The 24,465-nt window shown below is 41.2% G+C and overlaps 1 protein-coding gene across 1 annotated transcript in view; it reads right to left on the minus strand.

The window, feature by feature from the left end:
- Positions 1 to 754: 754 nt before the first annotated feature.
- CFAP91 (cilia and flagella associated protein 91) overlaps positions 755 to 24,465 on the minus strand; it is a 28,648-nt gene continuing 4,937 nt past the window's right edge. The window contains exons 4-17 of the mRNA XM_032447349.1: positions 24,260 to 24,343; positions 22,917 to 22,973; positions 21,862 to 22,043; positions 20,742 to 20,919; positions 20,266 to 20,423; positions 19,828 to 20,010; positions 19,574 to 19,716; positions 14,891 to 15,007; positions 12,181 to 12,252; positions 11,362 to 11,508; positions 8,198 to 8,419; positions 6,822 to 6,970; positions 5,531 to 5,622; positions 755 to 2,727 (exon numbers count right to left, since the gene is read on the minus strand). Of these exons, the coding sequence (XP_032303240.1) occupies positions 2,504 to 2,727; positions 5,531 to 5,622; positions 6,822 to 6,970; positions 8,198 to 8,419; positions 11,362 to 11,508; positions 12,181 to 12,252; positions 14,891 to 15,007; positions 19,574 to 19,716; positions 19,828 to 20,010; positions 20,266 to 20,423; positions 20,742 to 20,919; positions 21,862 to 22,043; positions 22,917 to 22,973; positions 24,260 to 24,343 (2,008 nt within the window). The 3' untranslated portion in view covers positions 755 to 2,503. The remainder of the gene's footprint in view (positions 2,728 to 5,530; positions 5,623 to 6,821; positions 6,971 to 8,197; positions 8,420 to 11,361; positions 11,509 to 12,180; positions 12,253 to 14,890; positions 15,008 to 19,573; positions 19,717 to 19,827; positions 20,011 to 20,265; positions 20,424 to 20,741; positions 20,920 to 21,861; positions 22,044 to 22,916; positions 22,974 to 24,259; positions 24,344 to 24,465) is intronic.

Genomic DNA, 24,465 nt, shown 5'->3' on the forward strand with positions numbered 1-24,465 from the left:
GTGCCTGCGCTGTATTGCTGCAGCCCTGGAGGCATCTGCTGTGTTTGCTTCAGATGCGGCTCCTCCCAGGGCTGTTCTGGTTGCTGCGAGGAAGGAATGGTGCATTCCTGTGCTACTGATTTATGAGCTCAGTTCCCTCTCACTGTGCTCATTTTCTTCCTCCAAAGCACATTCTGCAGCCCCACGTGTGGTGACTGAAGCAGTTTCCCACAGACACCTTGCCGTGGCCTCCAGTAGCCATGCAGTGCAACGTCACGTGGAGAGGAGGGCTTTGCCCTGATGGAGTCCTTTAGATCTCACCAAATACCACAGCACGTTTAGCTCAGCCTGCACACAGCGCCCACATCCCCTGCTCCTGGCTGCCGTGCTGAGCTGCATCCCTGGGGCAGGTAGGGACACTGCTCCCCATGTCCATTCCCACACCTGTTGGAATGCTTCTGGTCCGTGTAACCACGACAGATTGGACGACATGCCACACAGGACGTTTATTTCCACGTGAAATCTCAGAAGCACAGGGAGCGCTGCATTGGCTTGCTCTTCCTGTTCTCCTGTTGAGCTGCATCAGGTTTTCCATGTCTCTCTTATTACACCGGATCTTGTGATTCGTGTTATCCCGTCTTTCAACCAGGCTAAATTTGTCCAAGGTGGCCTGAGGCGAAGGAGCCAATGCGCCGCACAGACTCTCCTCCCACACTTTGTGATTTCGTTTTCTGTTTCTATCTTTGTTACCTTTGTTTCCAATGGGGATTTTCCCCAGTCCCTAAGCCCTGCCACACTCATCCTCACTGCATCCTCACCAAAACCCATCACCCAGCCTTGACTCCTGCCAGACTCTGCAGCATTACAGAGGCTGCCAGCCTCCCCTTCAGCCTGGAAATGGCATTGTGGTGTGGCAGTGTCCCCTCTCCAGTCCTCTTAAGCAGCTCAGTGGACTACAGGGGTACTCCATTTGCTTTTCTGTCTCTCTTCTATCTGCTGCTTATCTCCTTCAGTCCATGAAATACTTCCACGGTGCTGGAAGTACACAGATTTCAGCCTAAATGCATTGGTGTAAAGGAAACTGTTGATCACAGCCTGAACCTCTGATTAACCATCTGAGGCAAGTGATGGGTCAGCTGTGGGAGCACAGGTGAAGGTAATTCAGCTGTGCTACCAGAAGGGGTGGAGCTTGATTCCACTTCTAGATCCCATTTAAGGGCTGATCACCACTGAGGTGGCATCTCTTTTTGGAGGTTGCTTTTGTGTGGAGTTTTTGTTGTGAGTCTCAACATTGGTGAGCATCCATCACAACTGAAGGCCTCAGCACTGGTGAGTCTCTTCTTAGATTTCTCTGGCTATTCATTTACCCTGTAATTACAACTATACACTTGTATTATTCCAACTATACAGTTGGCACCAAGAGCTATTACTGTTACCTGCTGAGTAAGTTATAACTAGTGGGATGGTAAGTAAGCATTTGAGGTGTTTGGTCATGGCTGTGCCTGAGTTTGATGTTGAGATTGGTGTAAATGTACTTTTGAGATGCTAAACCTGGAGACCTGGGGAGTTTTGACAGGTGAGTGCTGGAGAGCTGACAGCTCCCTGCTCGGATGCACTGTGTATGAGCCTGCAGCCTGCTGGCATCCTGAGCCTCAGCACCCCCTGCCTGCACAACAGGATGTGCCAACATTCTTCCTGCATCCCTTTCAGAGACGAAGGGCAGAGTGAGTAATGCTGTCCTAAGAAATAAGGTACCATATAGAAGTGGTGTCTATCAGGGTGAGAAAAAGCACAACGCCCAGTTCTGGTTGTTAGTGATATAGGCTGCCTGGCTGGTAGAAGCCACTCTGCTGAGGTCAAAGGTGCCTTTCCTAAGTGCATGACATGAAAAGATGGTGCAAAGTCTGGCATCATTAGCAGCTCATCAAAGGGGAGTTGCATTCGACTGCAATGCCAGTTAGTGGTGGTGTTGATACAATCACCTGCTCTCTGCTTTACTCCCTTAAGTCAAGCAGTGGGGTGTGCTTGAGAACAGCTGTGCTTAGGGGCTCACCTCAATACATCCCACTGCTGGAGTATTTTGTGATTCCTTGTTATCGATACAAGGAAGCTCCATCAATAGCTCAGGTGCAGATCACTGTTGGCCTGCACCAGGAATACAAACAAGAATACCAACAGTGGTCTCTCACTTGAGTTTCTCTAATAATTAGAAGAGAAAAATCAGCTAATGAGGTCCAGTGGTAGTTGGGTGCAGGGGCTGGACTGGGAGTGTCACACTGTTGTTTGGTTCTAGGGCAGCATAGCTGGTGGGTGGTTGAAGGGACCAATAATGAATGTTGCACTCTGGATGCCTTAGAAAAAGTAAATGTAATGTGCTTCTATCTCCTTCCCTATGCCCTGAGCTCAGATCACTGAGGGGAAGGGGAACTCACTGTGTTTATATCTCTAGGAGGCCATGCCATCCTTGTCTGGTCCATCAGCAGGGCTCACTGCTGGCTCCTATGGGCTTTCTTCGTGCTGAGGTTTACATGCTTCCTGTGTGACTTGGGGCAGAGTGAGAGCTGTCAGCTGCAGTCTGTCCATTGGCTGCCCTGCCCACAGCAGCGCTGGCTGTCTCAGCAGGAGGAGTTCCCCTGATGTTGCTAGCAGACGTCTCCTGGTGCCATGCTGGATTGGCCAATAACTCTTCCACGCTCCCATGGATGATGTGATGAGCAGCGTAGATGTGTTTTCTCTGGGACCGCCTCACTGCACAGGAAAAGAGGTAAGAAAGGCTTTTCCTTGGAATTGTGCAGCATGGTGTTGTTAGTGGGGGAGATGGGAGGGGCAGCTCGTAGCCCTTCTGGAGCTCTGCAAGAGCCCATCTAGGGGAAAACATCCCACCCCAATAACTTTGGTGAAAGTGTTCTACTGTCACCCAATAGCAGCACCCAACTCTGCATCTCCCTTGGAAGATGAGCTCCCCCACCAGTGGAAAGCGCAGCCTGTGCCCACCCTTTCCAGCTCAGGGCACAACCATGTGTGTTAGCGGGCTTTAAGTTAGCTTCTCCTCCAGTGTCTGTCAATTGCAGCGTGTATCTAGAAGAGTGAAGCTGAAACCTGCTCTTTGTGTTATGATTGTCTGCATTGAGAGAGTTCAAAGAGACATGGAGATGGATTCATTAAGCCACCCATTCCATCATCTCCCTTCTGCACCTGTAGAATTGCTCTTTGCTTTGAACTATTAACTCAGTAATGTTCTTTGTGCATATTTCTAAGAGGTGGGCTGGGAAGGCTTTACCCAAGCTAAATCACTGACCCTACCATTCATCTCTCTTTGCTATTCTTTGTTCTCTCTTTCTGTCTCTAGACTTCAGACACTGATTAAACAATCATGGGAATGAAATCCTGTGTGCTTATTGGAGGACAAGAGGAATGTCCAAGCAGTGAGAGGTCATTGCTATCATGCTGTTTCCCTGCAGAAGCCCGAGGCTTCTTGTTTTGGTCTGTTGCCATTCAGACAGCCCTCATTGCTCTGCATTACTAACCCAGCCTGTTTATGTTTATCCATATTCCAGGTCCATTTTGCTGACAGCAAATACAATGGATCTAGCCTGGGTCTGGTAAGCGAACCCTCACCAGCCAGGTCTCAATTCCCAGCAGAGCTTCCTCTGTCCAAGGCGCTTTGGCTTCAGTTGCACGTGCATGAACTGCATGTGCTATATGGGGAATACACTCCTGGTGTTGCTGCAGTCCCTTCCTCCATCTACAAGAAGGAGGTTTAAAACTGTTGGCTGAGTTTTCTCTTTTTAAAAGCAGTTTTTCTTTCCCATGAGCACATTGACCTTTGGTGAGGGGGAGGGTTCAGAAGTGATGTGCAGAGGAGTCCCAGGATGAGCCAGCTCTGGATAATTCCTGCTTTTATGCATAGGAATGGGAGAGAAAGGGGGCAAGGAGAGGAGAAGAGTCTACTTAATAGCAAAATAGAGATGCTTAAGGGAGAGCTGAAGTGTAGGCACAGTCTGAACTTGGAAGCCCTCAGATCTCTTACACAAATAGACTCACTCCTCTGGCAGGCCACACAACAGTGCTCTCAGATCACTCCCTGATAGTTTCAAGGAATGTGTGTGCTCAGGAACGTGCTGGGTCAATAAAACACAGTTTCATAATGAATAAGCTGGCTCACAATGGGAAAAGCTTTAAAAGCTTCCACAGAAATGCAATATACCAGTGTGCTCATGAGATCTAATGTTGCTCTTTGATAATATTTCCTTTGGATTCACAAAGAATAGTTACCAATTCCGCTTCCCTGAAGGTCTCGCTGTGAAGGAGATCTATGGCAGAGCCTATACATTAAAGTACATGTTTGGTACTGAATCTTTTGCGAAGGCTTCTGTGCCAAACTTTGCTTGACTATGTTTGAAGGAGCTCTTGGGAGCATTGCTGAGATGCTTCATCCACCAGCTGCTTTTGCATCTGAGCATAGTCTGTATTTCCATTACTGATGGTACCTTGGTACATTCAGAATACTAAGCCATGTCCAGGTCTTCTCTTTATGTTCTCCTTTGTGACACAGACTAATCTGTGTGTTCTATTACCTATGCTGCAGGCTTCAGTGACCACAATTACATCACCTTGCTTTGGAAGGAGTGCAGAAGCAAGGCTAAGGAGAAGGGAGCTGATTTAAGCTTACACAGAACTGTCAGCTGCTGAACAGATGCTGGTGTTGTGACAAACACACAAACCAGGAATAAAGAGGTTTGCACAATTTCCAGATCATAAAGAGTATCTGGAAGGTTTGTGTTTTCATTTAAAATATTAGAATAAATCAAGCGCCTTTGTTTTTGAGGCAGAGAAGTACAATGAGGCAAGGACCACTCCAGACTCAGCAGTGATGCAAGTGCTCTTTGTTAGCTATATCATCTTTATATGGATGACTGGTTTAGTCAAAGCCTTCTGGGCATGCTAGTTGGTGGAACATTTGGAGTCAAAAACAGCCATTTATTCGTGACCATCAAGGGTAATGCATGGGTTTCTGGTGTCCTCCCTTCCTTCCATATTTTGAGATATACTCTTCCATCTTGACTAAACAGAAATATCTTTAAATTCAGCAAGATTATCTCCTTAAAGCATGGTGCCACTACAGTCAACCTTAAAACCTTATTTGTGGTTTTAGCTTTTAATTGGTTGGGACTAAAAACCATTGGAAAGGATATAATATTCCTTACACATGTTGAAGTAATCTGCTTGTTAAAGACTTCTACAGGTTTCCATGTAACAGACAGCTCACAACCATGCTCCCTAAAGATTGTTTTTCTGTTTGTTTCCTAATGGACAATGCTTTTTTCTTTTTTTCCACTTCCACAGTTCTACATTGCAGTCACACCAAATTGCATCAAATCTGATTCAGGCCATCAAGATCATGAGAAGTTGGTGGAAAAGGGACTAGAGGGCTCAACTTTCTACCTGTGGGGCGTCTCAGAGAACTGAGACACCTGCATTTTTATCTTGTGGTGAGCAAGAGCGAGGGTGGAGAAGCAGTTCAGCAACAGCGTAAAACCTGGCTCCTCACCTTTTTCTCTCATAGACATCTTCTCAATCTCTGGGATCAGGAAAGCGTAAACCAGCTCTGCTACAATCTCTTCTGACTGTAGGTGAGTTCGACTACAGAACAGATGCGGGGAGTAATATTAGCATTTCATTTTTCTTTCCAGATTACCTCTGCAAGTATGCAATTTCCTTGTAAATTTTATCGCTGTTTTCGAGTGAGTCATGGCAGTAATCATCAGCTCAGTCTATTTATCCAAAATAATGGATGCACTGCCATGACAGTGTGACTATTACCCTCTGCACTGCCAATGGCTTCAACACCGCATTGGAAAAGCAGCATTTCTGGGGAGAAAATCACCCTAGACTCCTCAACCTCTGAGGTATTTAGGAGCCCAGCCCTTACTGATGACAAATGGAGTTAGACCCACACGCAGCTCCAAGGATTTGAGTCTCACAATTCAGTTTTTTTGGCCCTTTGCTGAGTTTGCTGAATTCTTCCCTTTTGTGACTTTGCACCGATCCCTGTGCTCTTTACCATGCCAGTGTTCAGTGGGTTCCCAACTGGCCTGAGGGCTGCATGCATTATCTACGCTTCATTCTCCTCGAGGATTTTGACATTCTGGTCGTATTCATCTAGTTACAAAACAGACGGCTGCTGTACCATAGGGGAGTCACTGTGCCATTGGGGTTTTTATGGCTCAGATCCAAAGAAAGGGCATAGAAATTGAATTAGAGGTTTGGCAGGTCCTAAAAAAGCATTCATTCTTGATGCCCCAGCCAAATACAAAACCATGGTGTTCTTAACAAGTTACTCTGCCCGGAGCACTATGCATATGACCGAGCCCATGGAAACTGGCACTTTCTTAAAGAACAGCCACCTCAGAAGGAGAGATTTCTGTACAGTTGTATCTTTAGCATCTCTTTCAAACTGTTTTTCTGTAATACTGTAAATAAATGAAAAGACCAGCATGAATGGGCATCGCTTTAGGCAGTTCCCAGATTCACTCAAAGTTCAGTCACAGCATCACATTGGCATGGAGGAGTCTAAAAAGGCTGATTCACAGATCCCACAAGTGATTTCCAATGGGAATCTGGCACATGCTGCATAAAAGTAAAGCTCTGATGAATTTATATGCATGTACCAGACAGTAACAGCATGGTTCCCATACAGCAGTCACGCTAATGAGGTGGTCATGAACAGTACCGCTCTATACTTCCTTTCTCTTAGACTGAACATGTAACCCCAAATGCAGGTAGCTAGGTAGGTTCTAAACTGCTGTAAGTGACCTCCAATGTTCATTTTAAGAACATACCTTCTTTCCAGTTCGTAAGCAATGTCGTTGATTTCTTCAGCCATCCTCTGAACTTCTTCCCTTGCTTGCTCGTCAGCCGTGTTCTCCATGCTGCTCAGGATAATGTCTTCCAGGTAGGAGTCAACAGTGCTCTGGTGCACTTTCACCACCTGGAACAGAATACCAAAGTGGTGCTCTTACTGCTCGTTGACTTGCCAAGAGAACGGAACCAGATTTCCAGAGAAATGAAATCAACGGATTTTCACCAGTCCCTCTCAATTTCAGGCAGGCCAGCCACACGTTTGGCTTCAGAGGCCATTTCTGGGAAGAATAACTTGAGTAAAAAATTCTTCTCTAATAACTCCACCTGAGAACAGATAGAAACAAGTGCAGGAAAGAACCAGCCATAGATGCAAAACTTATCATCAGATACACTTCTGCAGCAGGTTTGCTATGAATCCAACAGCAGTTGCCTCTTCAGTTCTCATGGGCTCTTGAACAGCTGCCAAATAACAAATGCCAGTGTTGGCTTCAGTAAATTAATCAGCTTTCATTCAAGCAAATCCTGAAGGAGAAGCTTCCACTGAGACAGAGTAAGATACGTGAGTAACAAGGTAAGATTATTGGTTTCCTTACAATGGATGTAGACCAAAGATTTTAGAAATGGGGCTTTTCCCTCTGCTAGTTTGAAGGGCTGAAACTGATTGCATTTTGACCTTCCTTGCTTGCCACTTCAAGAACCAGAAAATAGAAAAAGCTAAAATTAAAAGAGAAACAATCCTAATTTCAGACTCTCCTGGTATTAATTTTGTCTCATCAAGTTTGAAAATTATTGGTTCAGACAATTAGGATCCCACTCATTTGTTTCGACTGTTTTGTGCAGTCAGGAGCTGAGGAATAGGAACAGGACTACACAGTACTTATGGGATAGGATAATCTCAGGGCTAATTTCTGGACATCACAGTTATTCATTATTGTTTCAAAACAATCTTATGGCACCCTTTGTTATTACAGCCCACTTTGGGCGACAAAGCTATTCCAAAATCTTCCTTAAAGGCATTTTTCCTGGGAGAGCCCATAGCAGTTCTGCTGGACAGACCAAGTTCTGACAAAACATTAACCCTAAAGATGATGTAGGTTCATCTGCTCTTTGGAAGTGTTTGTGGAACTTTGGAAACTTACATCCATTCAAGACATGTAACCGAATGCTTGTCAGATCTCTCTGCAGGGGTGCTCAGATCATCCTTACCTGAGTGCAGATGACTCTTTAGGATACAATCACTTCCTCTTCACTAAGCCCTCCCCATAGCTTCCACCTTACTGAAATCTGAAGCACTTCCCTTCCAGCTAAACCTTCCCACAAGCTGCCCGCAATTCCACCTGTCTCATTCTCTTGCCTGTCTGAAAATCTCATCTTCCTCCTGCCGCTGCTTCTCTTCCAACTGTCGGCGCCCACTCTCCTCTGCTTCCCGCATCCGCCTGGTCCTCTCAGCCAGCATGACAAAAGCGTGGATCTTCCGTTCTTCTTGCAGCCTCAGCAGTTCTTTGGTTAGGAAATCAAACATGTTTGCCAGTACCCTTCCTTCTTCCCGGGCCAAGTTGCTTTCCATTGATGACAGCTTAAAAAAAAAAATTATATATATTTTATATATTATATTTATATATATATAATGTAATTATATATTATATATATAAGAATTGTGTTACAAGCCTCAGGAATGTCCCTCTGAGTCTCAGGACTACCGCAGGCATGTGAAACAACTCTACAGCATCCCCTTGCACTGACCGTGGGCAGTTCTGCATTCTTGTTTCACGTGCACAGACCTGGATTCCACACAGTGTAGCCTTCCTGTATGCTGGCACTGATGGTATGAAGAGGCAAAATGATGGGGATGGCCCTGGTCCTGTTACGCTATGACGAGCAGCACCTTTGCTTGGGTGAGTGGGAAGAAATAAAATACTATATGCACCATATTCCAGCTATTCTGAACTGTTTTTATGTCTGTGAGTATAATCAGAATGGTCACCTGGGCCTTTTCTCTGCTACTGGGAAACTGCTCCAATTCCCAGTCTGAGAAAAGGGAGATAAAAAGGGGCAATGTAATGGTCACTTTGCATACCCTTCATCTTTCTGTGCTAAGCTCAGCTAGAAAAAAATAGGATCAAAAAATGCAAATGCAGCTTTTAACATCTGGAAAGTAAAGCCTCAATTCTTATAAACCGGGACCTTGAGTCAAAGTTTAGGAAGCTGTACGGTTCTGAGTACAGCCATATTTCTATGCTATTTTGAGGACTCATTATGTCTGTTGGAGTTCACAGCTGTCCCAGAGGAATGGTTCCTTTTTGGTTAGACATTCAGTATGCAACCGAAGTGCAAAGGTGATACTGGAATCAAGAGGTTTAGGTATTGAGCTATTCCCTAAAACTATACATGTGAAGTACTAGATGCTATCACATTCAAATCAACAGTGATTAATACTCAGTTTGCAGAAGTGCTCATGGGAGCTCAAAGCTCCTGGCAATGGAATATCAGGAAGTCTGTGACAGAGCTGAGAGACCAGAGTTCAGGTGTTTGTTCATGACTTGTTTTATGGGCCTGGTGTGTGTGACTGCATTTCAGAAAGTGACAAGATATATGGTAAGTGCATTATCTCCAGCATGGACTATGAAGCCACAGTCTTAGGCAAGAAAGAATGTCTTGAGCTGACTGGCGTTCTGTGTCTCTGTTGGAATAAACAGGCAATAACAGAGAAGACTTGAATGTAAAACTCAGAGTGTACTGGAGGTGAAATATGCCAGACAAGTAAAAAAAATAGTATTTCTTAAACTGCTATGCTGTTTGTTCATGCAGCTTTTAAAAGGGATTAGTGTTGCATGCACCTAGATGTGCCAATGCTCAGCCCATAGATGATAAGGAAGGAGGACAGCAATGCCATAACTGCACCATCCCACAGGGATGAATATCAAGGAGCTAACAAGTTTCTTTCTTTTTATTGTTCAAGGTGCTGTGTTTAAAACCGATGTGAAATGGAGGAGAGTGATACAGGAATGAACCTGTCTTAGGATTTTGCTATACCTCAGGTTTGAAATTTACATCTTTGACAATTTTATCTGGAATTTCAGTCTTTCTTCTACAGAAAAACGCCTCTTTCTATATCAGAGAAGTTAAAAACCTGGAGAAAAAAAACTGTGACCAGCTAGAACTAAAGGGCTGTGACTCATCAGTGACTTTCCAAAATAGGCATACGCTTACAAAACCATTGCACATGCATTCCAGAGTTTTAAAGTTCTAAATATTTAAAGACTTGAGCCTTGGACTGTGTGCCTTCTGAGACTTAGTTAAAAGCGCAGAAACAAAAAAGGAAGAAAAAAGGCAAATGCAGAGGAGGTAGGTACCAGCAGAGGGGGATAGCGGCTCTCCCAGAAGGAAATGTTGAGATCAGAGGTCAGCGTATTTACTGTTTGCTCTCTCTTTCTTCTGAATGTCATTACCTCTGAACAACTTTCTCTTTCATTCTTACCCAGAGAAGGAGCAAAAAAAGCTTTCATTTTATCTTTTTTCTCAGTAGATTAATCCCACATTCTATGATTTATACTCGGGCTCCCTATGTATTATGGAGCAGTGCAAAATTATAAACAGCAAAATGCAGTCACCTAATTCATTTTTGTTTTAATTGGGATCTGAGGGGAAATTTTGTTGCTGTCCACTTAGCAAGATGCAGTATCTTGACTTTATCTCTGCCTGACCAGTGGATGCGGTGCAACCTGTAGCACTGTCTCACAGCTGGTCAGTAGAATACCAGGAGAGTGGTAAAAACTACACAAACTCCTGCACAACTCTGGGATGGACTTCAGTATCTGAGAGGGACAGAATTCCTTTATGATCTCTTCCAGTCTAAGACCTCCATTTGATTACCTTTTCTCCAGAAGGCCATGGCCCTGCAAGGAAATAGGGTAAGAATTTGTGTCCCTAGCATTCCCTAGATTGTTGGTAGAGGATGGGGCCTAGAATTTCTCTCTTCTCTGGAACAGTGGGAAGGACAGCAATAGGACATCACTGCTAAATTCCTAGAAGTCTCAATCCCCCCAAGATTTATAAAATAAATCCACTGATTCTTTGTGCCTGAAGAGGAGCCTCAGGGAGTGCCGAGCTACAAATGGAACTGGAAAATGGCAAAGTAAAAACATGCATTTGTTAAAAAGTATCTGAATAGTGCAAGTGACTAGCAGGCACTGTGATGCCAGGTCATAGCACCAGTCAAACAGACTGAAACGTGGGTAAACTGAGGTTCGTCTGAAGGTGCAGTTTGTTTGTTCAGGGCCACAGGCTTATAAATAAGCAAGTAACAGCCTGGGTCAGGGTGCATCAGACTGCTCTTCATACAGTGCAGGCTCTGGGGAATCTCAAAAATGCTTCAGCCCTGGAGATTTAAGTTATTTGGGGTACTTTCTGTGCTGCGGATAATAGAAAATGAATAAGTGAAAGAGCTGATGCTGCTGCAAGCATAGTGCTCTGCTAGAGGACTGTGGTGAGTTAACCTCTCCATCTTCATAGGCATACCTTGTGCATTTTCAAGTCATGCTGCTGCCGTAAGGCCTGGATCATTCTCTCTTGTTCCTTCAGAAGCAGCTGTCCATTCCCTTGAAGTGCATGAGTGGTGCGCAGCTCTTGGATCAGTTCCCACCTCTTCTCCTTCTCTTCAAACATCTTTTAGATAAAGTTAGGCAATCAAGCATATTAAATGGAGGATATATTCAAAATGTTTTGCCAGCAGAACACTCTTTTTCTCCATGAATGGGACAGATTAGTTTAGTTGGAAGGGACCTACAAAGATCATTGAGTCCAACTGCTTGACCACTTCAAGGCTAACCAAAAGTTAAAGCATTATTATTGAGGGCATTTATCCAGGTGTCTTAAACGCTGACAGGTATGGGTCATCAGCTCTAGGAAGTCTGTTCTAGTGTTTGCCTACCCTCAAGGTACAGAAATTTTTGCAGATATCCAGTATGAACCTGCCTTGACACAACTTTGTGCCAATCTCATGTGTTTGTGTGCCTGGGATCTTGGCATAATCATGGCAAAACATACTTATAGACCACATCTTGGCAAATTCTAGACATTTGAGTAATTCTGTTATGAAGCATCTAATTAAACAGCTGAATGGACGGTAGGGAGACGCAAATGGGTAGGAACCTAAATGTTCCTGTAAAAAAATATGGAATGGAGAGCAGACTTGAAGGACTTTAGAGGACATACAGGAGGACACGCTGCATAACCCTCTTTACCCTCCATTAGTTCTGAGGAGGAAAGATTGCAAACACCTCTAGTCATTCCCTGTGTCATAATGAAGGGGGACATAAACCAAGAGACACAAAATACCTTGTTCTGAATAGCTCTGCCTCGGAGCAATTTCTGCAAACAGATCACTGCCAGTTCTCTCTCCTCTTCTTCCTGACAAAACAAAACAAATACCCACATGATAACTGACAATTTATTTGGAGGCTGAGATTTCTAAGGAGTATCCACCTAGCTATCAAAAAGTCAAATTAATATCCAGTTTCTCAATTTTGTGAATATTTTTCTACTAATGAAAGGAATATGAGTCAGAATAATGTATACTTCCATGTTTTATAAGAGGTGAGGGAGCAAGACAATGTAATGGGGTTCTATCTGAGATTTTAGAGGGTCTCTCAAGCGAAGTACCTAATAGTAAGATGTTGATGGATAAATGACTGTATGTGTTAAAAGTACTGCTTATTGCTTGACTGAGTTGGCAAAATGACCACAAGCAACACAAATTCACAGGTGAAGACACTAAGGGGACAGAAGAATTATTTAAGGAGCTGCAAGAGAGCTGTTAACCATAAATAAAGGGATTAAAAAGCAACATATCCATTTTTTTGGTCTTATATTTCTTCCAGTGCTGACCTTTATTGGGGTAACTTGGTAAATTAAGACTCAGGAAGTAATAGTTTGGAAGTAAAACAAATTACTCTATGGTGCAATTTGTTTCTTTGAGAAGTCTACTAGTCTAGTACTGTGTGACTGATACCAACTTGGAAAAATGATAGTATGTAATGAGAAAGAGAATATGTCCACAGGAGAAAAAAGAAAAGAAAAAGAAGGCTTATTTTAATAGAACTGGCAGCATTTTTTCTTCCTGAGGGATCTTGCTGAATTGACAGCAGCAGGAGAAGAAAGCTCATCGTGTACCTGGGAAAGATAAAAAGAAAACTAAAAATTGAAACGAGAAATATTTTTTTTTTAAAACAAAGAGGCTTGAAAAGTGGCATTTTAGAAGTGCTGGAAAGAGTATGGGATGAGAAAAGTGGTGCGGGCTTGAAACAATATATATTTTCTACTTAGGTGTTGCAGATGAAGTAATCCGAAAGCAAAAGGAAGCATTTCTGCCTTTCCATACCACCAGCCAAGAAGAGAAAAGATAAACTAGCCAAAGAACTGCCTTTTGATTTGGTGTGTTCTTCTCCTATGGAAAGAAAGAATCAATCTACAGTCTAGTTAGAAAGCTAAACTGCACCACATCACCTGGCTGCAGAGGTGAGGCCTACAAACCCTCCAGACATGGAAATGGAGACAATCAGCATATGTGCTATACAGGTAAGGCAAATTACTGTAAGATTTAGTTTGTTTTTGTGCCATGTAATCTTCTGTGCTTGGAGTTGTACTGTTTGGTGCAGCAAACAATGCTTTAGCGAGGGTAATCATCAACCTTTTCATCCACCTGCTACAAACCAGCAGGAAAGAGTGACCTTGCTTTCAGCGCTCCCTGCAGCCAGCTGGTAGGTGAAAGCTTACTAGGATTCTGTAAGGTAGGTAGGTGGTGTTGCAGATGCTCCTCAGTGGCTGAAGTGGACTGATTTTACAGATCTCTTCACTGGAGAGCTCAAATCACCTATGTGTTAATATATAAAGATATTTGAAAATCAACCAAACGTTGGCAGAATTAGTCTAAGTGCAAGTGTATTGTAATGGAACTCTTCCAAAAGAAAATATAGTCTGAAAATAGCTTCAAGAATGACTACAACTGAGGGATAATTTTTTCTTATTTCTTTCCTTGTAGCTAAAAAAATCTCCTAGTCTTGTATCTAAATAGCGTAAATGTACTACTCCAATCCAATACCTGATACCTTGGTGTTAGTAAAGCTGTAGAAAGCTGTCCCCAAGCAGATATTCTTGTTGCAATCATCTTAAAATGGACCATATAAAACATAGATAATCATACTGCATGAGGGAAGACGGCATGGATTGGCTTAATAAGACATTTTCTCTCTTGCTTTCACGGCTGTGTGACTCTCCAAAATTCACAAGTTTAAATGGTGATCATGACTGATTTTTTTTTTTACTGCCTCAGGAAAATGGTGTTAATAAGCAGACAAAGTAATTCACTGGGGCAACCATCTCTTAATTGCACTACTTCAAAAATGGAAAAGAAGTTGCAGCTCCCCGAAGAAGCTGTTGTTTTTTATTTCCTGTGGCACATCACAACACATTATGACACATTACTGCTGTTCTGATCTTGACAGAAGAATGAAGGTGAACTGTCACCTAAGCCAAGCATGCTCATCAAAGACTGAGTCCTATGCAATGACAAGAGCTTCACTTCATCAAATTAATGATGTGCATGCTCAGTGCTAAGTACCCAAAGTCTCACGGACTTCAATGGGACTAAACTTAATAGCTCCACTGGATTGCGATAGTGTTGTCAGATCAGAAGGATGGAAGACGCTGAATAAATTCATGTTTGCGCAGGTATCTGACTGCTTTTTTGTTCCCAAAGAGCAAGGGTACAACACATCTACTAATTTATTTCTTTATAAATGGAAGCTAATTAAAGGATTTAGCCAGCAGATAAGGTAAAAGATTTCCAGTTCTTCAGTTGCTAGAATCTTTGTAGAATAAATAAATAAGAGAGGCTTAAGAAATACTGTTGTATTTCTAAGACAAATAGACAACAAAAAAGGATAAAACTCTCTTCTTTCCTTCTCTGGGCATTCCTTCAACAACCAGGTAGGGAATAATGGAGAATCAAAAGAAAATAACTGAATAGTGCTAAAATCGTTAAACTTACAATTGATGGTTTTTCCAGAATTGGAGTGGGGGGACGAGGGACAGGCTTTTCTATTTTTTGAAGGAAGTGAAGAGGCTTCTTTGGCTCCTTGACTTTATTCTTCTTCTCCAACAGCGCCTGAAACAGTTGTAGAGTTAACTCAGAACTGAGTCAGATAGAGCAAGATAGTAAGGCCTTTCCGGTAGATGCTGGCTACTCCTGATCACACCGACTGCAAGAAGTTCTGCATTTTGCAGGCTTATGGCTTCCATTTTGCACAACACAGCAATCGAAAAACTATACAGTTTTATAGCATAAAGGAATATAGGTGGTAGATGATGCTATTGCTTGGTCAGAAGATACCAATGGGAATTTCTAAACAATTCGTATGGAAGTGAGAGCTATTTTATGATATTTACAAGTCAATCATCAGCAACTGTATAGAGTGACTCACCTGAAATTGGTGTGAACCAATGAATTCATGTTTTGAAACACCTGTGGTCATTGTTCAAAACTCGTCTTGCATATTGGAGCTGGCCAGGATAATTAATGGTTGCAGGAAATAAGAGAGTCTTGTAGGTAGAGGGGGTAAAATGTTTTAATAGTGAAACTTCTGAAATGGTCCATGTTAATAATGTAAAAATCAAACCCTGTAAACTATATATGAGCCGCATGAAATGGTTATAGCTCAAAAATGTTAGATTTTTCTGAACCCTTTCTTGTATTAGATGACCTTAGAGCTTTCTGGCATGAAGAATACAGTAGTGCTTGTGATGATTTATAAGGTGTTTTGCATGACAGGAAAAAATGTGAAAGAAAAAATCCCTTATAGTTGTGATGATTTTCAAAACAGTGGCTCCTTTGTTTATTAATACAATGTTGCATTCACAAGAATTTTTTCTGATAAAACCTTTTTCTCTAAAAATACTTCTTGTTAACCAGAATAACAAAACACAGCCAGAATTACTTTTAAACCCAGAAAATCTACAAATGCTTCTGACAAGCAGGAATTCTTATAAATGTAGTTTTGAGAAATACTGCTGTTTCCCAGAAGTGGCTGTAAGCTTTCATGTCAGCACAAACTAGTGCTGCTTTGTTATCCTTACTAAGTCAAAAATGGTTACCATTTGCTTTCTCAAATCTGAGGTTTTAAGTTATTTTAAGACTTCAACGTACAAAAAGGAGGAAAGTGTGTTTTTGGCATTGACCTGTTCTGCTTAACTTAATAAGTTACCGTTTTTCCATTCCAAATAGAGAGACCAGAATGGAAGAATTGCTGCACAAATATTTTCTTAAGATTTGGAAAAACGTGCTAATGTTCTGAGCAATGTATTTCAAAAGGTACTGCCTACCTCTCATATGCTAACATTTTTGAGGTAGACTATGTTATTTCTTTCAAGTAGTAGGTTCAGAGTCATGGTAAAGTCTGACTGGATTGGGCAGTGAAGGATCAACTAAATCTTTCACCTCCTTTTCATTTTCCTAATAAATGCAGTGAACGGGAAATGGCACCTCTGCTGCTGGCCAAACACTTTGCTCTTTTGGCTGGCTTCTTGACAGGAGTGGCCCGAGGAACAACTCTCCATTCAAGGAAACCATCTGTTAGATTTCTTCATTTTCTATCTTCTCTTTAATCTTCTTTGCTCACAGGACACGGCGTCCTATTTTCATAGACAGCAGAGTGTACAGTTGGGTCTCTTCCTTCCTTTTTGCCCATGAATGAGAAAGGTGAGATCACCAAGGCCAGACTGAATATGTACTTTGCAGTGCAGCATGGCTGCAGCATCTTGGCTGTTCAAGTCTGATGTGATAGCTCTTAGAGTCTGCCTGAGAATCAGCCAATTAACAATGTGCTGGAGAGATGAAATAACTGCTTTAACAGGTTTACCTACTCTTTGAAGCTGGCACGGATTTTCTCCAGAGATATTCTTGGCCATCCTATTTCTCCATCTCCTTCCAGCAATAGATTGAAGGAAAATAGACACGATGAGAGTTGCACTTGATGTTGAGGTGAGATATTCTCTGTTTTGATGTCATCTGGATCCAGCACTTTGAAAATACCTGACACTTCATCTGTCCTGAGTTATCGGAGCATCATGGTCAGCCTACAGTCATGCATTGCTTTGCACTGAGATTTATCCTAGTAGCTCTCCTGTTCCTTGGTGTATTCAGTTCGCTAGTTGCATTTATTTTTTGTGATAATTAGCTACATCAGAGCATCATCTCTTTCTTGAACTAAATTAATGCCTTTGATTATCACTTAAGGTTGTATAATGGTTCACTTGCATTCCCTTAAGCATTACTTTCTATGCTGGCTAAGAACTGGCCTTCCTTGTCCTTTTACAGATTTGATTTAAGGTATAGAACATAGCCGTTACTGTAAATCCTGTTTCTGCCACATTCTCTTGTTTTAGAGAATTATTCAAAGAACAAAGAGGGTAAATAATACTCTTGTGGAAGGTTTCAGGATACTCCTCTAAAATCCTGCTTCTAAATTCATTCCTTTTTTGATTAGTCTCAATTCTGGAGGAAGCTGTTCTTCTGGTCATACACCCTTTCTGTAGTTCACTGGATAATCTCTTGTCCCTTTTTATGGCCTTTAACCTTAGGAAGATGCTCAGTATGGTAATCCAAGAGGAGCGCAATGAGGAGATTTAGTTCAGCTTTCCTCTTTTTTGGCCAGCCAAGTGGTCTGACTGCTGTCCTCTCAAGTGCTAAATTCTGTTAATCAAGTACTCTGCCTCCTTTACTGCCCACTTCTTGACAGCACCAGTAGCTTATGAGCTGCACCTGTCATAGAGGCACCTGCTAAGCCAGAGAACATGCTACAGCTGCTAAAATTAGGAACACAAAGGCTCTGGTGGGAGAACTAATCAGCAACATCACCACAGAGCTCAAGAGCTAACCAAGGCAAAAATACTTGCAATTCTGAAAATTGACTGCTATGATAAAATTTTTTCTTCTCTTGTTGCTCTGCGATGAAAATCTATTTAATGGTGGTTGAATCTCTAGCAGTGTGTCACTACTTTCTGCTAATCTGGACTGACTAGCTTTGTGTCTAGTTCTGTATTTCTAAAATTAGTAGTTAAATTTTGTGCAGTAGATTTATTATCTCTGTCTGCAAATGAAATGCTTTGTGATTTTAAAAGAACATATATTTTCCCTTTTTATGGAGGGGAAATGGGCTTTTGTTGTGCTATCCTCTCAGCTGGTATAAATCAATGCAGCCCAAGTGATGTACCACAGAAGAAAAGATGCAGCATTGTCTGCTTTTGTTCTGTGTACCATTCCTTTTGACTATCATTTCATCTTTGAAGAGACTTACTTACGTCTTACTACTTACTTACTTACTTACTTACTACTTACGTTAGTAGCCTCTGTTAGAGCATATTTCTCACCGGTGGCTACAGTTCAGATATTCTGCTGTGGTCTTTCAAACCATGAGAAGTATTTTGAAAACAGAACGCAATTGTTGTAATTAGATTTCAGTCCTGAAAGCTCAGGCTAATGTTTTGCTGCCCATGAGAGCTACCACAAGTGTCATGATCATGAGTATATATGGTCACTATCTTATGTGGAAAGCACCCAAGCTCAAACCTCTTCAATAGTGTCATGTTCTCTAAATGTGTAGTCAACCAATGTCCTTAGTTCCTGAACACTTTCTGTAGCACCCCAGACTTTCTCAATGATTTTGAGTAATAGTCAGATACAATACTTAATCTTTTACAAGGTCCAGTGGAATTTAAACTTGAAGTAATTAGATGGTATTCTCAGAACCATGTTTCAATTTAAATATTATTCAATTTTCAATTAATTGCACTAAACCAATAATGCAATACATATAATTTCCAAATTTGAAATATTTTTCACTAAAGAAAAATTTGTAAAGTAAAAATAAGTAAAATTTGCCAAGCTCAGTATTTCTTATACATGCACCAGCCAGTAAGAATAAGCTTGATTTTAGAGAAAGGTAACCCGCATAAAGAGCATACTTAAAGGAGTACTTAATTTACTAATATTGTGATTGTAGATGCAAATAATGTGTTTCTTTCCTCAGTGGTTAACTGCATATATGGACATCTTGTTTGCAAGAACAGTTGTGATAAATTAAGATATACAAAGCACTACGATACGATACTGTTGTTTAGGAATAACTAGTATAAATCCACCATTCTGATCCAACTTTATGAGTGTGGCCATTCTCAGTCATGCTTTGCTGCATGTGTTTTTACAGTATGTACATAGAATGGACATTCTTAAAATGTAAAGAACTTTTAGACTGTGGATTCACATTTGGTTTACTTATTATTAGTTTGACAGTGTAACCAGCAGGTTTGCCGCGTGCAAGGGACAAAAGAGAATGAGCAAATAGCAGGACACAATTTCTAACTGACATAGCACATACCAGTCCAAATGTCAGATCTGTAGGAAGACAGAAGCAGCTATGCTTGCTTTCTATGAGGCCGAAGCAGAATCACAGATGCTCATGAAACAAAGTACTGACACACTGAGTTCCAGAGCAGTGCTGGTCATGTCTACAACAGACTGAATGTCTCATACACTCTGTCCTTGAAGTTGTCTTAGACAAAATGGGAATTTAGGGCAACAAATTGGGAGGTTGCTTACACGTTTGTCTTCCTACAAGGGTTTCTGAACAGTTCAAACTTGAGTGGAACTGACATACTGCTGGATGCATCTCCATACCTGGTGAACCAGTGCCAGGTCCACTTCTAGCCTTGCTGCTCTTTTAACATATCCTGTCTCAGTAATTTTGATTTTAGGCTTTGGAGCATTAATGTTGGCCTGGGTGACGGACTCTGGAAGAGCTGCTTCCAGTTCGCACAATCCTAAGAGAAACAAAGAGCAACTAAGTAATAGAGTGATGGAGAGCAAAATTTGAAGTTTGTTAACATTTTTAATAATTATCTCAAGCAACTAAGTCTTCCAAAATGCCTTACCTGCAAAGGTGTTAAGGTAGAAGTTTTTTACAATGTAGCGTTCAGAATGGTTGTCTGGGAAATAACCAATCCTAGACAAAGGAGCATATGTTTGTGATGCAAAGTTAGTGTAGTCCTTGATGATATCTCGTCTCTCCAGCTTCCCCATCACATTCTTGCTCTTAGCTATCAGTTTCCTGAGCACTGAAAAGGATACACAAATGTAAGAACTTTCTTCATACAAATAGTTTTTAAAAGCCTCAGCTTCAAAAATTCGCAAAAGTTCCTGCTAGGTAATATAAAACAAGGCCAGTTTGCTCAGAGCACATGCTGGCCATGCATATCTATATTGTGGTTGCTGCCTGTTTCATCTTGAACAAAGACTGCAACTTTGTGAAAATAGAAAGGGCTTGTTTGAAAACTGTCTCATACTGCTCCTTCCCTGGTTTTCAAACATACTCTGTGCAAAATCATGCTGAATCTGTTTTATTTTCTCTTCTTTAACTTTCTGATGATTTTGCCAGTGGTAATCCAAGCGTTTGGCATCCAGCTCATTTTGTTTCTCCTCTCGCCTCTGCAGCAACTTCTTAAAGACTTCCAGTCGAATTTCATGCAACCTTTAAGGAAAAAGAAAGGCCAGGTATGACTTAGAGTACTCTGCAGTGTTCTGTGCAATGTACCAGCTGGGGGCTTTGCACACAGTTCATATCACGTATCTCATTTTTAATCTTTCACTTTTAGAAGTGGAAACCTGCTGATGAAAAGACTGCTCTAGTAGCAGACTCATGTTAAATTTAACAAAAATATCCCTTCTGAAAATCAGGGGATTTTTGCAGAAATCAAAGGTTTGTACCCTCCAGCCAATCCACTAACCCTTCTTTCTTTTCTCTTCAGGTCATAATTAAAAGAAAGAAAGTTTATAACTGGACTCTCACTTTTCTATTTCCTGTTCTCTAAAAGCCCATTCCTTCGTCTCCATTTCTTCCATCATTTTTATCCTCTTTGCAACGTTTGAGGGACTGTCCATGGCTGGAAGAGCTGCTTCCCATGCACGTTTTTCCCGGGCACGTTCAATCATCTCCACTTCAGCTAGTCCTGCTGGGAGCCCCCGACCTTAAAGAGACAAGAAGCAGTAGCTCTTTAGAAGAAATGTCAATCCAACAGAGCACTAAATTATTAGAGGGCTTCATAGGCACAAACCCATATGTTAAAGAGATGCAGGAGGGCCAACAGGCAGAAGTAAATACATCCAAGGCCAGTGGAATTCTACAATGTGAGAAATGGTTGGACTTGCAGTTGCTTTAGCTTAGTTGACATGAACGCTATCTCTTCATTCCTCAACTGCAGGCTGGAATGAAGGACATTTTCTGAGAATGAGCACTTACTGTGTCATCCCCAGTACCCATCACTACTGTAGATGAAACACTGGAAGATGAGGACCACAGGCTGTACTCTTCCACAGAAGCAGTCTTATTTTCTTACTGATGTTTAGCTCAGAACAACCGAAGAACAGAAGATAAATGCAAAACTTCTACTAGTTCATACTTGTAAGATGTAACCCTTTTATACTGAGTGGTCTCAAAGACCTTTATTAAATGTCTCAGAAGAGCGCTATTAAATATGTGAATGCCATACGTATTTTAAAAATAGATGAAATAACCATAGAATCATAGAATCATTAAGGTTGGAAAATACCACTAAGATCATCTAGTCCAACTATCAGCCCATCACCATAATGTCTACAAAACCACATCCCTCAGTGCCACATCTACACTTCTCTTGAAAACTTCCAGAGACAGTGACTCCTCCGCCTCCCTGGGCAGCCTGTTCTAATGTATTACCACTCTTTTGGAAAGAAATGTTTCCTAATGTCCAGCCTGAACCTCTCTGGGTTCAACTTCAGGCCATTATCACTTTATTGTGCCCTAAAGGAAGACAGCAAATGGCTACCATACCAAAGGTTCAAATAGATTTGAAACCTGACATTGAATAAAAGAGAACCTAATGCTGAAGGGAGGTATAACTATTACAATTTATCTTGATTTTGCAACTCACCCCAAGTGAGAGTAGCAAGCATCAGAAGCTCGGGGACTGAGCCACTGCGAACTACATATTCAGGGGAATATGGATCTGTCTGGGCTTCACCATCCCTGTAATCAGTCTGTGTGCCGAAAGTTCGTATTTTGGGACCAAAGATATCACTGTCCATTGTAGATAAATAGGCAGTGGTCTCTGTCCTAAAAAGGGATGAAAATGGAAGAACATTTGTCACATTTAAAAGAACAAAACAAAACAGAGATGCGACAATAAGTCAAAGGTACTACATTCAAATGTGCATCAAATTGTTTCATCTGAATTTTGCTTTCATTCATGTAAAATCCATTATCTTCAGTAAAAGCAGACCGAGGTAACACTAAATGCTTTGAAAGCTCCCTCCTTATATAAGCAAACCAGAAATGTTCCAGTTTCAGCTCTCTTGAATTATTACATGCAGATATTCCTTATGTATTCATTCTAAAGCACTACTTTTAATAGGCACAAAATTTAACTGATGGCTGAGTATAAAATGAAGGAGCACTGCTTCAGTTTAACTTATATGTTTGCCTTTCCAACATTTCCAGAACAAAACTCAGTTCTGGTGCAAGCAGTTGCAAATTCCATTGACTCTACTTGCATTCTTCAAAATTTGATCTGCATTGCAAATCACATCAGACCACCACATTACTCTACTTAATGGATGCTCTATACAATCGAACAGTAAAGAAATAAAATGCCAGGAGAATTTTCAATAGTATTGCTGTACTGGATAATCCTCTGTAGAGGTATATCTTCCAAGATTCAGAGATGCTTGGCTTTATGTTTCAGGCCTCATAATCTTAACAATACCTCTTTCTTTTTCTGCTCAGAAAGCACTGTTTACCTTCTGCAAGCAAGCACCAAACCAGGCAGACATCTGCTCACCCAGGAATTCTCAACAGTGAACAAACACTACCACTTAAGTTTTTCCTCTCTCCCACTGCAAAAACCGTTGATCACTAAGTAGTTAACCAATCATTTTCAGGTGAGCTGTGGCCTATTACAAAAGTTTTGTTCCAGAAGCCAATACTTACTTTTCAATCACATAAGAAGCATCTAGTGGAAGCCGCTTATTAGGAGGGACAAGAGGGCTGCAAAAAAACAAAGAGGCAAGTCAATAGCCACAAGACATAAAAGATTATTATGGCTTAGAAAAACTGCATTTCATTAATTTTAGTGGAGTCACACTGGTTTTCTACAACTCAGGATCTGAACTTGCACATTGTGCCTGAATATTCAAGAATACTTTCACAGCCAAGTAATACTACAACAGAAGAAATGAGTTCTATTCTGACAGAGCATGAAAAAAAAAGTATTTCCTGATTCAGAATCTTGATTTTCCTTACAGCTTTCGATACTGATCCAGATGTGATTTCAGGAGAATTACAGTGATCTGTGGTGCGCTAGGAAATGGGGAGTCACTGATAGCAAAGCAAATTAAATCAGTGATTTTCAACAGCATAGAGATCCTGGATACCAGTGAACTACTTCCAAGTGGTCCATTAGAAAAAAATACAAAAGCAGACCTATTGTAATTGTTAGATGGTGATGGACACTAAAGCTGGATATGAAGACAAAGTATTCATACTAAGAATTCTTATAGTTTGCATATTGTTGCTCCATATCAGTCCTCCTAGGCCTCTGAGAGACATTATGACTAGAAAACTATGGCAGGGGGTTTGGAACTAGACGATCTTCCAACTCAAACCACTCTATGATCCTAAGTCAATGTTACAGCAAAGCTAACCTAACATCAAGGTACCATCAGAAGGAATGGATTCTATTATAGTAGCTTTAATCAATGTTATTAACATACAATTTTTATGGGATTTAAAGCCAATAGCTATCTCTACAAATGCATTTAACACAAAGAACAAGTGAGTAAGTTGAGAATGTTTGTATGCTAGCTGTTGGTTTAGATCTTGATTCCAGTGCTGACTGTGGTGTAATCCTGGCAGGAACAGAGCAGTACTGCAGTAGAGGACGTGGATGAGAAGTTAATTAATGATTCCCTTTAATCCCATTCTGCTCCTGGAAAAACACTGGGAGTATAAAAGTGCCTTCTGTGCCTTCTCTAGAAGGCATCTTTCCAGGAGTTTGGAGAGCCATGGTGGTTTCGTTTGCCTGAAGCCTTCTGCAAATAATTATTAAGTACAGAATGCCTCGTACAATAACTCATTACCTGAAAATTCTGGGACAGTGTGAATGTAAAGAGACAGAAAAGACAAAAAAAAAGACACAAAAAATAAAATAAAATAAAAATAATAAGTAGAGAGAGGGAAAAATAAAAAGGAGAAAAGACTTGGACATTTAAATAGTATATAAACTTCACAAAATCAAGCTTCACAACTCTGTTTCAAATCAGCTCGTTGCTTACCTTACAAAATATTTGTAGCGATTCCTTCCATTAACTTCAGGATCTTCATACACCATTTGGGGTGTCTGAAGAGAAGTTTGACCTCTGAAAGCCAAAATACAGGTAAAGCAGTACAGATTCTTTACTCGTTAAATACATTCAGAGCAGTTCTGACTTCTTTTTCTTATGGTTCATCATTCATTTTTTCACTCTACTTTTCTGGTTGC

This window comes from Coturnix japonica, chromosome 1 (genome assembly GCF_001577835.2).
Source record: "Coturnix japonica isolate 7356 chromosome 1, Coturnix japonica 2.1, whole genome shotgun sequence".
Classification (NCBI taxonomy): domain Eukaryota; kingdom Metazoa; phylum Chordata; class Aves; order Galliformes; family Phasianidae; genus Coturnix; species Coturnix japonica.